At 45.8% G+C, this 14,144-nt stretch overlaps 1 protein-coding gene across 2 annotated transcripts; it reads left to right on the top strand.

The window, feature by feature from the left end:
- Positions 1-9,122: 9,122 nt before the first annotated feature.
- LOC123447866 (60S ribosomal protein L10-1-like) lies at positions 9,123-13,198 on the top strand. Of its 2 annotated transcripts, XM_045124573.1 has the most exons (4): positions 9,123-9,486; positions 11,714-12,200; positions 12,316-12,398; positions 12,885-13,198. In XM_045124573.1, exons 1-3 carry the CDS (start codon positions 9,477-9,479, stop codon positions 12,380-12,382), a joined length of 564 nt encoding a protein of 187 aa, XP_044980508.1. In that variant the 5' UTR covers positions 9,123-9,476; the 3' UTR covers positions 12,383-12,398; positions 12,885-13,198. The 2 variants fall into 2 exon arrangements, with proteins under 2 accessions (XP_044980508.1, XP_044980509.1); XM_045124574.1 differs by lacking the exon at positions 12,885-13,198 and having other exon boundaries at positions 11,714-12,206; positions 12,316-12,401.
- Positions 13,199-14,144: the final 946 nt, after the last annotated feature.

The raw sequence follows: 14,144 nt of genomic DNA, 5'->3' as shown, positions 1-14,144 counted from the left end.
TATTGTGAGCACCACGCATTTGTTTCGTATTGTGAACCTCAACAGGTACAGGAAGCGCTTGATGATTAGGATTGGCTTATGGCCATGCACGAAGAACTTAACAACTTCGAGCGCAACCAAGTCTGGGATTTAGTGCCTAGGCCAACGGAGGAACATAATGTCATCGGGACCAAATGGATATTCAAGAACAAGCAAGATGCCAATGGAATTGTGATTCGAAACAAGGCAAGATTGGTGGCTCAAGGCTACTCCCAAGTCGAGGGTATCGACTACGGTGAAACCTTTGCCCCTGTTGCTCGTCTAGAATCTATTCGCATGTTGCTTGCATTTGCTTCTCATCATAACTTCAAGTTACAACAAATGGATGTGAAAAGTGCCTTTCTTAATGGTCCTTTGAATGAGTTGGTCTATGCCAAACAACCCCCGGGATTCGAACATCCCAAGCTCCCCAATCATGTGTACAAACTCAATAAGGCACTCTATGGCCTTAAACAAGCCCCACGCGCGTGGTATGAGTATCTTGCTGAGTTGGTACAAGATCGTGGGTTTGAAATTGGGAATATAGATCCCACTCTTTTTATTAAGAGGGTTAAAGGGGATTTGTTCATATGCCAACTATATGTTGATGATATTATCTTTGGCTCTCCTAACATTTCCTTCAATGAAGAATTTGCTGCACTAATGACTGAGAAGTTTGAGATGTCCATGATGGGAGAGTTGAAGTTCTTCCTCGGGTTCGAGATTGCACAAGGTCTAGAAGGGACATTCATCAAACAAGCCAAGTACACTCAAGACATGCTCAAACGGTTCGAGCTCGAAGATGTCAAACCGGTCAAGTTCCCCATGCCAACAAGATGCAAGCTTGACAGTGATCCCAATGGTAAAGCAGTGGATCAAAAGGTATATCGCTCCATGATTGGATCCCTCCTTTACCTTTGTGCATCTAGACCGGATATTATGTTGAGTGTAGGGATATGTGCACGGTTTCAATCCGCACCAAAAGAAAGCCATTACATGGCTGTTAAGCGAATCTTTCGATATTTGGCTCATACCCCAAACTTTGGCCTCTGGTATCCCAAAGGAGCAAACTTCAATCTAGTTGGCTATTCTGACTCAGATTGGGCAGGAGATTGTGTGGAGAGGAAGTCAACGTATGGAGGATGCCAATTCCTTGGTCGCTCATTGGTAAGTTGGTCGTCTAAGAAGCAGAATTGCGTCTCCTTATCATCCACCGAAGCTGAGTATGTGGCAGCTGCAAGTTGTTGTGCACAATTGCTATGGATGAGGCAAACTTTAAAGGATTATGGTGTCACTTGTGACAAAGTGCCTCTTCTATGTGACAATCAAAGCGCTATCAAGATTTCCCTCAACCCAGTGCAACATAGCAAAACCAAACATATTGATATTCGTCATCACTTCATTCGTGAACATATCAAGCTAGGTGATATTGAGGTTCACTTCATCCACACTGAAGAGCAACTTGCAGATATTTTCACTAAGCCTCTAGATGAAGCAAGGTTCCGGGAGTTAAGGCATGAGCTAAATATCATTGATTCAAGTAATGTGGATTGAAACTAGGCATGTTGAACCTCACTTCGCATTCCATTTTGGTCTAGATGTAGGCATGGACATAGGGGGAGTGTTGTTCTATCAATGAACTGTCCCTCCCCCCATTATGCATAAATCAATCTAGTCTTTCACTTTAGCCATTGTCAAATGGCACTTGTGCTTCAAAGACGAGCATTGGTCATGAACCCAAGGATAATTCTTCGCGGTGTCATACCATTGTCTCAAACATAGGTGCCTCGGCCACCGCCCCTCCCACCTTTCTTTTGTATAGAAGAAAGGATATACAATGACAAGTCAGTACATTTTTCTAGGTGTTATCTCGTTTTTACTTACTTGTCATTTGCCCAAGTTCTTCTCTTATCCTAGGCCGCGTTGTAACATTTGCAGCGGTACTACCGCCAGGGGTAGCGGTACTACCGCCAGGACCTCAGCAGTACTACCGCCAGGGGTAGCGGTACTATCGCCAGGACCCCAGCGGTACTACCGCTAGGTATGGCGGTACTACCGCCAGAATTCCCATCTAACACGACCGGCTAGGAAATTTTTAGGGCTGTCTCAAGGGGGAGCGGTACTACCGCCAGGACCCTAGCGGTACTACCGCTGCATCCAGCGGTACTACCGCCAGTCAGCACCGCTAGGTCCTCAGCGGTACTACCGCTGGCCCGTACCTCTTGGGCTATATAAAGGAGGGGGGGGGCGTTTTTCTCAGGCTCTTTCTTATTTCTCGCGGCTCCTCCCTCCCCTAGCCCGAAATTCCCCTGTTTTGATCTCGTTTCGTGGAGCTCCTTCTCTCCGTTGGATTGGAAGGGTTGCTCCACCTCTCCTTCCTCCTCCAAGGGCCATGAATCCCGGTAAAGCTCCTCTCCTTCTTCTATTTGGTTGATATTCTTGTTCTAGGGTTAGGAGCATTGGGGGATTGGATCCATGTCTTTGATCTTGTGCCTTGTTCTTGGATGGCATGAAGGAGATATTTGAGGGGAGTGTAGGTCCTATGAATCGTTGCTGATTACTTTGCCATGCCCTAGGATTTACTTGTTTTAGATCTAGCACTTGAACTATGTTTGGATTAGATCTAAAACTTGCTCTCTCTTGCCTAGGCATGAACTTATTTCGGTGATTCCTATGATCCTCATGTGAGTAGGGCTGGGGTGGAGTTCTTAGTGTTCATATACAACCCATGCCCCTCGTAAAAATCGTGTAGCCCTATGCATGAGGTCTATTTTTATCTGTCACATCTGAAAGTCAAACCCCAGCGGTACTACCGCCAGGGGTAGCGGTACTACCGCCAGGACCCCCAGCGGTACTACCGCCAGGGGTAGCGGTACTACCGCCAGGAGGATTCATTGGGCATTCTTTTCATGTGCTTGGCAATGAGTGTTTATTTTTTTTCCTGCTTTTTCTAGTTCATTTCCTTGACTCTTTTTGTCGCTTCTTTTCGCTGTGTGTTTTGTGTCACGGGTAGTTCTCGCCATTCGAACCCCCCACGGGACACGCAGTCAAAGCAGTTTCGCAACCAAGAAGCTCCAGAGGGGTCTGCCACCTCAGGTCTGCAACCCAAAAAGCAGTCCTTCAAGAAGACCGCACACAAGGATAAGGGGATCAATGTCCGAACAATGCCCCCAAGGACTTTCTGCAGTTTCGCACTCAGAATCATTATCTCAAAGAGAAGGCTGTGATCAAGAATGTTGACCATGTTTGGGCAAAGGATCAGTGCAGGATCTACCGTGATATTGTCGCACAGTTCAAGAAGAACTATGTCCCCGTTTAGTGGATTGACCTAGCTCATCTTCAGCGGAACCTGGACTATTTTGGTGATGCCCTCTCTCTGATTGACAAACTGGGCATCAAGGACATCATCACTTTCAAGACAAATTTTGACCCCACTGCTGTTGCTCAGTTCTATGTCACGGTCCACTTCTCTCCTGATGAAGAGCGCTCTATGGTGTGGATGACAGGGTCTCAGAAGATGACCGGTTCCTGGCGTGAATTCATGCAACTCCTCAAGGTTGAATTCCAGGGAGCTGACACTCCACTTGGGTTGTGTCCTCATGCTGCAGCCCCCACCGATAGGCCCCCCGCAAAGGACAGATTGCAGAAACTCTATGTGAGGAAGGGTGTGCTCCCCAAACATCTGGACATCATGCATCGGATCCTTCGCAACACCCTCTTCCCTCGCATTGGTAACTTTGACGAGGTTCATGGCTCTTTGGCTGAGATGCTGCTGCTTTGTGAGGAGGCTATGACTAAGGAGTCTGCCCCTCTTGATATTTCTGATGTGATGTTCACGGAGCTCTGGAACTGCATCATCATGCATAAGGTTCCCATCTACGGGCCCTATCTGTTCGCTTATATTTGTTAGAAGTGGCAAGAAACTTTTCCAGAGGAGGTGCTCTACGCTCAGTCTGACTACATTGTGCACGACCCGATCAAGCTTCGCGTCAAGGAGAAATGGGCCAACCCATCAACTTCCTCTCAGCACATGGATACTGACACAGAGACTGCTGCTCACAGAGGAACCGCCTCTCAGTCCCGCCCTTCTGCCATGCCATCTTGGGCCATCAAACTGCAGGATAAGATGAAGACTCTATTCTGTATGCAGGCTAAGGGTCAGTACCAGACGCACGTGGCTCAGAAGGAGAGCCGCCAGAGGCACACGCGCGTTCTCAGGACTCTTGATGTGGACATCTCCAGCGGATCAGAGGACGATATCACTCCAGAGGCTACTTGGATGCAGGCTCAAGGTTACCAGTGGTCTGGCGATGAGGAGGAAGAGGAGGAGCAGGATGATCAGGAGGGTACCGACGAGTCTGGCGATGCTGAGGATGAGGAGTAACTACCTGTGGCGTTAGGTGTGCCCCTTTTTGGTGTCTTATGCCAAAGGGGGAGAGAGTCTAGGAGCTGGATTTGCTTTCATAGTCGAACTTTGCTTTGCTTTCCTTTCTTTCGTGGTTTGCTTCGAACTTGGTTTGCTTCTAGTTTGCTATCGTTTGTGAGACATGAACTTATGTGAGATTTATTTCCATCATATGCTGTGAGTCATATGCCCCGTATTGTCATATATATCTATCTTCTTGTTCTCATATTATTCTCTGTGTAAATCCGGTATTGTCATCAATCCACCAAAAAGGGGGAGATTGTTGGGGCATAGTTTATGCCTAAGTAATTTTGGTGATTGATGACAGTACCGTAAAGGACTAACCGTGTGTGTTAAGGTTTCAGATAACACACGTCAACGGCACAAGATGACTCATCTCGTCATTCATGGAACGGAAGCACGACGCTCTCTACGATTCTCTTTATTTGAGTCATGGGAAAGCCGTACTATTAAGAGGGGATCCGTAGTGAAAAGGTTTGGGTGGAATCTATCTTTGCACGCGCACACTTCACATATTCTCCCTTACCTTCATTTTTGGAGCGGCCCCCGCCACTGTGTTTCTTTCCTCCTTGCAAATTGGCCCCCAGCGGTAATACCGCTGGCCCTAGCGGTAGTACCGCTGGAAGGCTAGCGGTAGTACCGCTGCAGCCAGCGGTAGTACCGCTGGCTGGCGGTAGTACCGCCCCTGGTCAGCGGTGGTACCGCTCGAGGAGCTTAGTACCGCCTGCCTAGCGGTAGTTCGTGGACGGACCTTTTTGCGAAGACTTTCTTGGCGGTGGTAGTGCTTTTGCACTACCACGGGCCCAGCGGTAGTACCGCTGGAGTTCCAGCGGTAGTACCGCTGCATCCAGTGGTAGTACCGCTAGGCGGCGGTAGTACCGCCCCTGGTCAGCGATAGTACCGCTGGAGTGCCAGCGGTAGTACCGCTGCAGACAACGGTAGTACCGCTGGAGCTCGGGCACTGAGTGGGAAAACGGGTTGATTTCCCCCCCCACTATATAAAGGGTTCTTCTAGCTGTGGAACCTTATCTCTTACCCTCTCAAGCTCCATTGTTGCTCCCTAAGCTCAAAAGTGCCCGATCTCTCTCCCTAGCCAATCAAACTTGTTGATTCTTTAGGGATTGGTTGAGAAGGCCTAGATCCACACTTCCACCAAGAGAAAAGTTGATTCCCCCACCAATCCCTTGCGGATCTTGTTACTCTTGGGTGTTTGAGCATCCTAGACGGTTGAGGTCACCTCGAAGCCATATTCCATTGTGGTGAAGCTTCGTGGTCTAGTTGGGAGCCTCCAAGCTTTGTGTGGAGTTGCCCCAACCTTGTTTGTAAAGGTTCGGTCGCCGCCTTCAAGGGCACCTATAGTGGAATCACGGTACCTTGCATCGTGCGAGTGCGTGAGGAGAATACGGTGGCCTTAGTGGCTTTTTGGGGAGCATTGTGCCTCCACACCGCTCCAACGGAGACGTACTTCCTGTCAAAGGGAAGGAACTTCGGTAACACATCCTCGTCTCCATCGGTACCACTTGTGGTTATCTCTATCCTTTACTTTGTATTTGCTTATGCTTGTGACTATATCTTACTTTTCTTAATAGCTCTCGTTGTTAGCTTCTTTAGGGTTCACCTCATTGTCGTATTATTTGTGAACCCGTATGTTGTTACCTTAACTTGCTAAGATTAATTAAAAAGTGGTCGTTGTCTATTCACCCCCCTCTAGCCACCCATATCGATCCTTTCAGGGTGAATCTCATGATTTTATGAAATTCCATGTTTCTTCATCATGAAAATGATAGGACTATCATAAGAAGATGTAAAATGTATTGAGGGATTTTTAACTCGATCTTTGGATGAAAATATTTGATCATGAGATCTCAACTTAAAGTTGATTGAGTGACAAAAATGTGAACTGCGATCGACTTGAGGTCTTGAGAAACAAATGGCTGATTATTCGCGATGTGCTCATGGCAGCATGTTTCTCTTAAGGGAAATATTCAAGGTTAATAAATATTCTTCCATTATGTACTTAGTTTGATAACCAAGTGAATGTTGGTGACATATAAAATGCATATGTCCATCAATAGAATAGCCATGTGTTACATGAAATAATCATGCATTTGTTTAATTTACTTCTTAGAGTAAAATAAAATATATGGATAAAATGATCTTGCTCAGCACAATCCTTCAAGTTGATGCTTGGTGAACATGGAGTGTAAACCTTCAATATAGTGCATGCGATGAAATCATTCCTAATGTTTTGCGCTTCATTCGTAATAAAAAGTGTGACTTTAGAGTCACGGCCAAAAACATAGACTTTGCAATTTTTAACATTGCTTTGTCACTATGAAAATAACAACCACAATGTGATGTGGATCTTGCAATAGTGTTTGAGACACTCGCTATAAATTATGGCATCCATCTTGATGGATGGATGATACTATAATTAGAAATAGTGATGTAGGCTCCATTGCCATGCATTTTACGAATGTAGTAGAAGGTAATCACAGGTATATGCAAATATTTTCATAGTTTCCTATGACATATTCAAGAAAAATGTGCAAAAACAAATATTTACTATGAGAGTAAAATATTTTAGTGAACAACAACAATAGATGCTTCAGAGGAGCAAGTTCTTGTTTGGTCGATGCCTTATATGTGTAGACCTCAATTGATATAGAATAACACTTTGAAGATAATCACCAATATGGTGTAGATCTCGCAATAATAGAAAACATAGTCTGACTTTTGTCAGTAGATGTTCATAATTCTATTACCTTATGTTATGTTATTTTTAAGAAAATCACTTTGAAGGTAGTCATATGTCAGAATGACATATGACTACCTTCCAGTAATAGTGGATAGTCTGTAAAAAATTATAGTAGATGCCAATATTATCTTATGATATTCTAAAATAGTCACATCTAACATTAATATTAGGAATAACACTTTGAAGGTAATCATTTTATAAAATTGACAAGATGTAGACCTCACAATAATGATGAATAATTTACAAATGATGTAGTAGATACCACCATTACCTTGTGATTCAAAAATAAAATTTAGGCTATATACACATTAATATTTGGAAGGGCATGTTAAAGATAGTCATCTTGCCAAAATGACAAAATGTAGATCTCACAATAATGATGGATAATCTGCGAAATATGCAGTAGATGCCATCAAATACCTTGTGATTCACAAATATAAATCTCGAACTCGTCATAGTGAGTATGACACTTCATGATACTTCTATTTTCATGTCAAGATGTGCAAGACACTTTTGTTTTTACTGAAAAGCATAGTTGTTGCACCATGAATGTTTTAGAAAATAGGTCTAGAATATCGACTTTACAAAACATGAATGTAATGCAGAAGAACCCGAGGGTATATATTGTACTGACAATGACCTAATCATAGGTTATAATAAGCATAAAGGCTTTTATGCATCAACAAATTGATGACAGAAATGTCTCAAATCTGTGAAGCCTGAGGGTTTAATAGAGAAACACGGGGTCTTCTTTTTGATAATAAGTATAGGAAGGATGAAAGTGTAAAATTGCGTAAGGATAAGGTTTGGCCAAATCCTTATCCCGTGCGTGTGTGTGGATAGGAATCCAATTTCATTTCCATGCGTACTTGAATTGGGATCCATCAATTATTCTTGTGCAGTGCTGCCGACTCGTGGTTACAAATCGATTCACTTCAACGCCGCGCTGTGCGCTCCGCGCATAGCACCGGCTCTTGGTCGCCGACGCAGCCCTGCACCGGGGCTGTGACTCGAGCGCTTGAGGGCGCTTGCCGCGCGGCTGTGCCTCGCGTTCGAGTCCGCCGAGCGTCGCGGGATGGCATGCGCGGAGGCGCGGTGGCGTCGTCGGCCGCGGCGTCTGAGAAGGTGCGTATGCCGGAAACGAAGACGGAGGTCGAGGCCCCGGTCGGAGCACAACAACCGCAGGGGTGGGGGGCGACAGTGAGGCAGCCTCGGCTTCATCGATCACGTCGTACTGCAGGGGTGAAGAGAGGACACCGACCGGTTCAAGGCACTGCACCGGCAGCGGCGCCACGGACTACAGCGCGGCCGTCACAAAGGCCAGGATCGGCGGCGCCCTGGTGGTGGCGGCGAGGCCGAGAGCCGCTGGGTTCGACTACCCTGTGCCACGGCCGTGGCTGCTCGACGGCACGGAGCCAGAGACCACCAGGCGGCGGCGAGCAGAGGGACTCGCGGCAACGGCGATGTCACGGATGTGAAGCCGGGTAGCGTGGAGGTTCCCGCCGGACAGTAGCGGTCCAAGGCCACGCCGGCCGCCACACCTGACAATGGGAGCACCGACGGGCGTTAGCAGCGGCCGCCAGGGCGGAATCCGGGCTGTGCGCGCCGCCGTCGGAAGTCGCGTCAGAGGGCCGCGGGCGCGAGCGCCACCACGTCGTGAGGATGTGAGTCGCGGCCGTGTCTACCTCGTCCTGGGGCGGAGTCTTTATCCGCCGCGCCGGAGCAACGCCGGGATGGGCTTACCTTGCCGTGAAGAGGAGTATTCGGTGGTCCAGCATCGACGGGTAGGTGCCAAAGCCGCCGCTGTCTGCTGCTGGTTCACCTTCTTTTCTGTCTATGATCGAATCGCTCAGCGTGAGCGTGCTGATAACGTATCAGAGTAAAATGAGATTGAATGAAAGTGAATGGACAATCAGTCCTGATTTTTATTGATTCTCAAGTTTATATACAACTGAAAGAGGTGCGAAGAAGAGGTGTCTGTTCAGAGGCATCCCTTCAGAACATGTGCCTGTTGGCAATAAAGAGAGATGAGACACGACTGTTTGGGTTGGACACATTCCTTGAATTAATATACTAATTAATTTTTAACATTTTTTAACACGTTACCCGACCCGGCCAAACAAGGAGCAGAGCCCCAGGTTCGCCAGCCCATGTGCCACGTTCATATGCATATAAGCCCTCTGCTCGAACCCTATTGGTCCGGTGTTTCCTCTCGCCGTCGCTGCTGCCGTCGCCTCCTCTCCCCCACTCCGTCGCATCGCCACCGCCTTCGCCATGGGGAAAAGTAAGATCGCTGGATCCGTTCCACCTCTCTTCCCTATCTCCCTTGCTCTTGTATCCTCGCTATGTTTGGGTCCGTGCGATGAGTGGATGCGCCCGTGCGGCAGGGTTTTGTCTCCGTGCCTAGGTCTTGCCTGATCTAGCGTCTAGCCCATGTGTGCAACGTCGACGCAAGTTCCGATGAGCTGGGATCATGTTAGGGTCATGTCTGTGCCCACCGCTGTCTAGTTTCCCGATCCTCGTGATTAGCATCTCTACGCCTGTGTGTTTAGGGCGAAATTGGATGGATGCCGTGATTATTCCCTTAAGACTTGTCATGCTGGTTTTATTTGTAGTGGGCACCAGTGGCGGACTAGCATCTGACAGCACGATGGTCCGCCCCTTAATTTTTTTTTGACATGCGAACTAATTACCGATATCACACACTAAAAAAGTGCAAAATTATAGATATGTTCACATACTGGATAGAATACTGCAAAAAATCAAACCCTAAGTCAAATTTTTGGGTATTTCGATACCTCTAACTAGGGTATTCCGGATATTGGTTTGGTGACTAAGTGGAAGTCGCTACCCAGGGTTGTGAGGGCAGGGGCGCTAGGCGGCCGACTGTTGGGAGAGGCGCAGCCGCGTGCGGGTCAGGGAGTTGCGGCTGCACCAGAGGGCTGGTAGGCTAGCGGGAAGGAGAGCCGGGACCGCGGGAGCCTCCTAGGCGCCAGGCGACTGGGCTTCGAGCTCCGGTCAGTGTCGGTCGGCGTGGTTACGAGGAACGCCGATGGTGAGACTCGGGGTCTAGCAGTGCGGTGCGTCAGGATGAAGGGCTTGGCTCGATGTGCGCTAGGCGTGGCTGCATGGGTCAAACGGTATATGCATTGCGTCAAGTTTTACTCTGGCCCGGTTAGAGATCTATATGTATGATAGGTTGACTCAAAATCCAGGGTGGGCCGTGGCCCATCCTGGCCACCCTGTAGCTCCGCCCCTGGTGGGCACCTTGTGGGTAAGTTGCTACTATGGTCCAAGAGTTCTTTCCCCGTGTTTAATGATGTAGATCGCGCGGCTTTGAATTTTGATTGGCTGGTGTCTATACAAATTTGTTCTTATCATTATCGTATTAATTACTTAATTTTGATCTCAATCTCTTTGAAACTAGGACAACTTTACTGTATAAAATGTGTTAGGTTGGCCTTGCTTCCAGGGAATTTTATTCTCCTAATCATTTCTGTGTATTGTGATTGAGAATTTGTATCCATGCTGCCATTTTTGCAATCCTTCTGATTGCGAATTTGTATCCATGATGCCATTTTTGCAATCCTTCTGATTCATTTTCATGCATGGGTCCGGCTATATAATGTTAATGCCTTATTAGGTTTTAGATGTGATGTATCCTCTAGTTAATAGAGTATGTAAAGTGGTCAAAACGCTAGTTGCACACTGCCTATTTGTTAGGATCTCCACCATTTTCTATGGACATCATCAAAACCAGAAATTCTTATGATGTGGAGTATGACCGTGTTTATCTACGCAAGACCATTCCATTATTATTGCTTTATTTGTGTTAATGTTGTTATTAACTATTACTTTTTGTATACCCCTCCATATCAGTTTATAAGTCTTGCACCTGTATCTAGGTTGTCAATTTAACTTGTGTAAAATAAATTATTTAACATAAAATTATATCATTAGAAAATAGAACATCTAAAGTTTCTAATGATATGTTTTTTTGTAATACATCACTCTTGTTAAGCTGATCAAATTAACGACCTAAATACATGTGCAAGACTTGTAAACTAAGATAAAGGGAGTACATTTCAGTGGTTAAGGCCTTACGTTGACTGCAATTTGTAGAGAATCTTTTTATGGAGTAAATTTGGCCACACAGCCACAACTTTCTGTCTGGGTTTTGCAAGAAGTTAATTTCTACCTCTCCTGCGTCGTTCATGCAATGCAATTACTACAATATATTCTATTTGTGTTGCCAGCTTCCGTACACGTTCTCAGTTAAATTATAAACTGTGTACTACTTTTCTGAGAAGTTTTGGTTAGAGAAAGCATTTTTGTCATTCAAGTTGACTTGTTCCTCTCTGATTGCACTTAACTAATGTATTTTGTTGATTGATTTGAGGTTTACCTCTTCCATACTATACAAAATTTTGTTTCCTGGTTCAATTCCGATAACTGAGACATGTCCATATGTATTTGGTTTCTTATATTCGGTGCTTTGTTGCTCTGGTCAGGACCTGCTAGGTGCTACCGCCAGATCAAAAACAAGCCCTACCCGAAGTCAAGGTACTGCCGTGGTGTACCTGACCCGAAGATCAGGATCTATGATGTCGGGATGAAGAAGAAGGGAGTTGATAAGTTCCCCTCCTTGGTCTGCTGGGAAAAGGAGAATGTCTCCAGCGAGGCTCTTGAGGCTGCCCGTATTGCTTGCAACAAGTACATGACCAAGAATGCTGGAAAGGATGCGTTCCACCTGAGGGTCAGGGTGCATCCATACCATGTCCTTCGCATCAACAAGATGCTTTCATGTGCCGGGGCTGATAGGCTGCAGACTGGAACGAGGGGTGCTTTCGGGAAGCCTCTGGGTACCTGTGCTCGTGTGGACATTGGCCAAGTCCTCCTTTCTGTGCGCTCCAAGGAGATCAATGGTATTCATGCTGACGAAGCCCTCCGCCATGCCAAGTTCAAGTTCCCTGGACGTCGAAAGACCATTCCCAGCAGGTAGTGGTATGCCATCTACCTTTTCAAATTACTAACTGTTGCATTGTGTTATGGAAAGTCGGAAATTCTAGGAGATGACTAGTTTGAAGCATCGTTAGTTTGTTTGATTTTTCAGGGGCTTTACCAAGTTCAACAAGGCCGATTACATCAAGTACAAGAGTAGAGGGAAGGATCGTGTTTGATGGTGTCAATGCTAAGGTGATACATATTTTCCCGAGTGGAACATCCTCATATTTGCTTCAGTTCTGTTGTACTAGACTATACAATTGCCAAAACTTGAAATGTAATGTTAGTTACTTAATTCCATTCCACATTTTTATTGCATGTTACATTCAAGTCTGAGCTTCGGTTTATTGTTATGTATAACATAAATATTCTGATTCCTTAATAATCTATCAATGGTACTAAGTTGGTCAAATTTGTTCCATGCTAACATGATGTTTACTTCAGTGCTAATATCAGTATGTTTTTTGGTAATAACTATCTTTATATTCCTACTGCTTGTTATAGTTCTGCCGCATCAAATATTCTGAACTTGTATAATCCCATCTATTAGTTGCTGATATATTTCCATTCAATTACTTGTATATTGAATTGTTTGTTTGTTGTTGGCTCTTATTATACTTGTAATGATAATTAATCTTACAAAGTCTCATACTGTTTCTTCTTCCAACTCTCGTGCAGTTGCTTGGTGTCCACGGCCCCATTACTAACCGTGCCCCCTGGGCAGGCGATCCTGGCTTGAGGCAGCTGAAGCATGCACAGACCATTTCCTTTGTTAGATGGAACTCATGAGTTTTTTTTTGCTTAAGCTAGTATAATTCCCCATGCTTGAACTAGTGTTGAGTAAAGATGGTTGCTGGCTTGTAGTGCCCCAAGTGTAAAGCTTTCCCTTTTTTAACCTTCCATGTGGGTCCACCTTGACATTGCTATGAGAGAGCCCATGCTTGTGAATTCATGTGTTGTCTCGTTATTATTTCTTCCCTTGCTTGCATGCATATCATATCATGTCATGTGTTAGGTGTTGTTGCAATATGGTCATATCATTTCATGCGGTGGTTGTGATCTTGTGGTTATGTACCTTGTGATTTCATGTGATCTTATGTGGTGATGTGAGATATGATCTTGTGTGGAGTATGACTTGTGCAAGTAGGTTCATCTATGTTGGGTTGCTTAGGATTTAAAACCTTTCCTCTCTCTTTTATTCCAAGCTCAAGAAACTCTTCTTCCTTTTCTGTTTTAAAAAAATGCCTAGGAGTTTGCAGATTTTGTGTTGGATATGGAGGGGCATGTTTGCTATTTTTCAAACAAGTTTAAAAGGTGCAACTAGTTACAAAACAGCCAATGACAATGCTGTTTTGTAAATATTTAGTTGCCCCAAATACTTCTCTGTTATTTTATTCAAATATGATAGATTTTTCCATGCACAGGGGCATTTTTGTTGTATTTTCTTCCCATTAGTTTTCTCTGTGCATTTTCTTTATTCTCTGGATTTTTGGTTAAAAGAAAAGGGCCAGGGTGTTCTTTTCTTTAAGTGGTGCCACCTTGTGGGCTCCCTCCCACAAGGCCGGCCCATCTCTTTCTTTCCTCTCGCGCACCAGCCCACGCGGCAACCCTCCTTCTCCTACCTCACGGTGTCCCCCTCTCTGTCTCCTTTCCATCTCCATCACAGAGAGAGTTGCACAAGCGCCGTGAGCTCGAACATCGAGGTCCCCCCTTTATATGCGTGGGCGTCCGTGCCTTCCCTTCCCTAGGGTTCCCTCTCTCCCATCTGCCGCCGCCGCTCCATTCCCCATCTCCTTCCCCTCTCTCTTCTCCTCCCCCTGGTAAGATCTCTGTAGGTTAGGAGCAGAGAGAGAGAGAGAGAGAGAGAGAGAAGTGCTCGCCACCGTCTACCCCGCCTTCTCCGTCGAGCAGCACCGGAGGCCATGTCCAGGGGCATGG

This window comes from Hordeum vulgare, chromosome 4H, assembly GCF_904849725.1.
Source record: "Hordeum vulgare subsp. vulgare chromosome 4H, MorexV3_pseudomolecules_assembly, whole genome shotgun sequence".
NCBI classification, from domain to species: Eukaryota; Viridiplantae; Streptophyta; class Magnoliopsida; order Poales; family Poaceae; genus Hordeum; species Hordeum vulgare.
The sequence above is the reverse complement of the archived record's forward strand: the minus strand, read 5'-3'. Positions and strand labels throughout refer to the sequence as shown.

Coding starts and splice junctions, on each gene's coding strand:
- LOC123447866 (XM_045124573.1), top strand. Junction 12,201..12,315: donor CGAAAGACCATTCCCAGCAG/GTAGTGGTATGC, acceptor TTGATTTTTCAG/GGGCTTTACCAAGTTCAACA.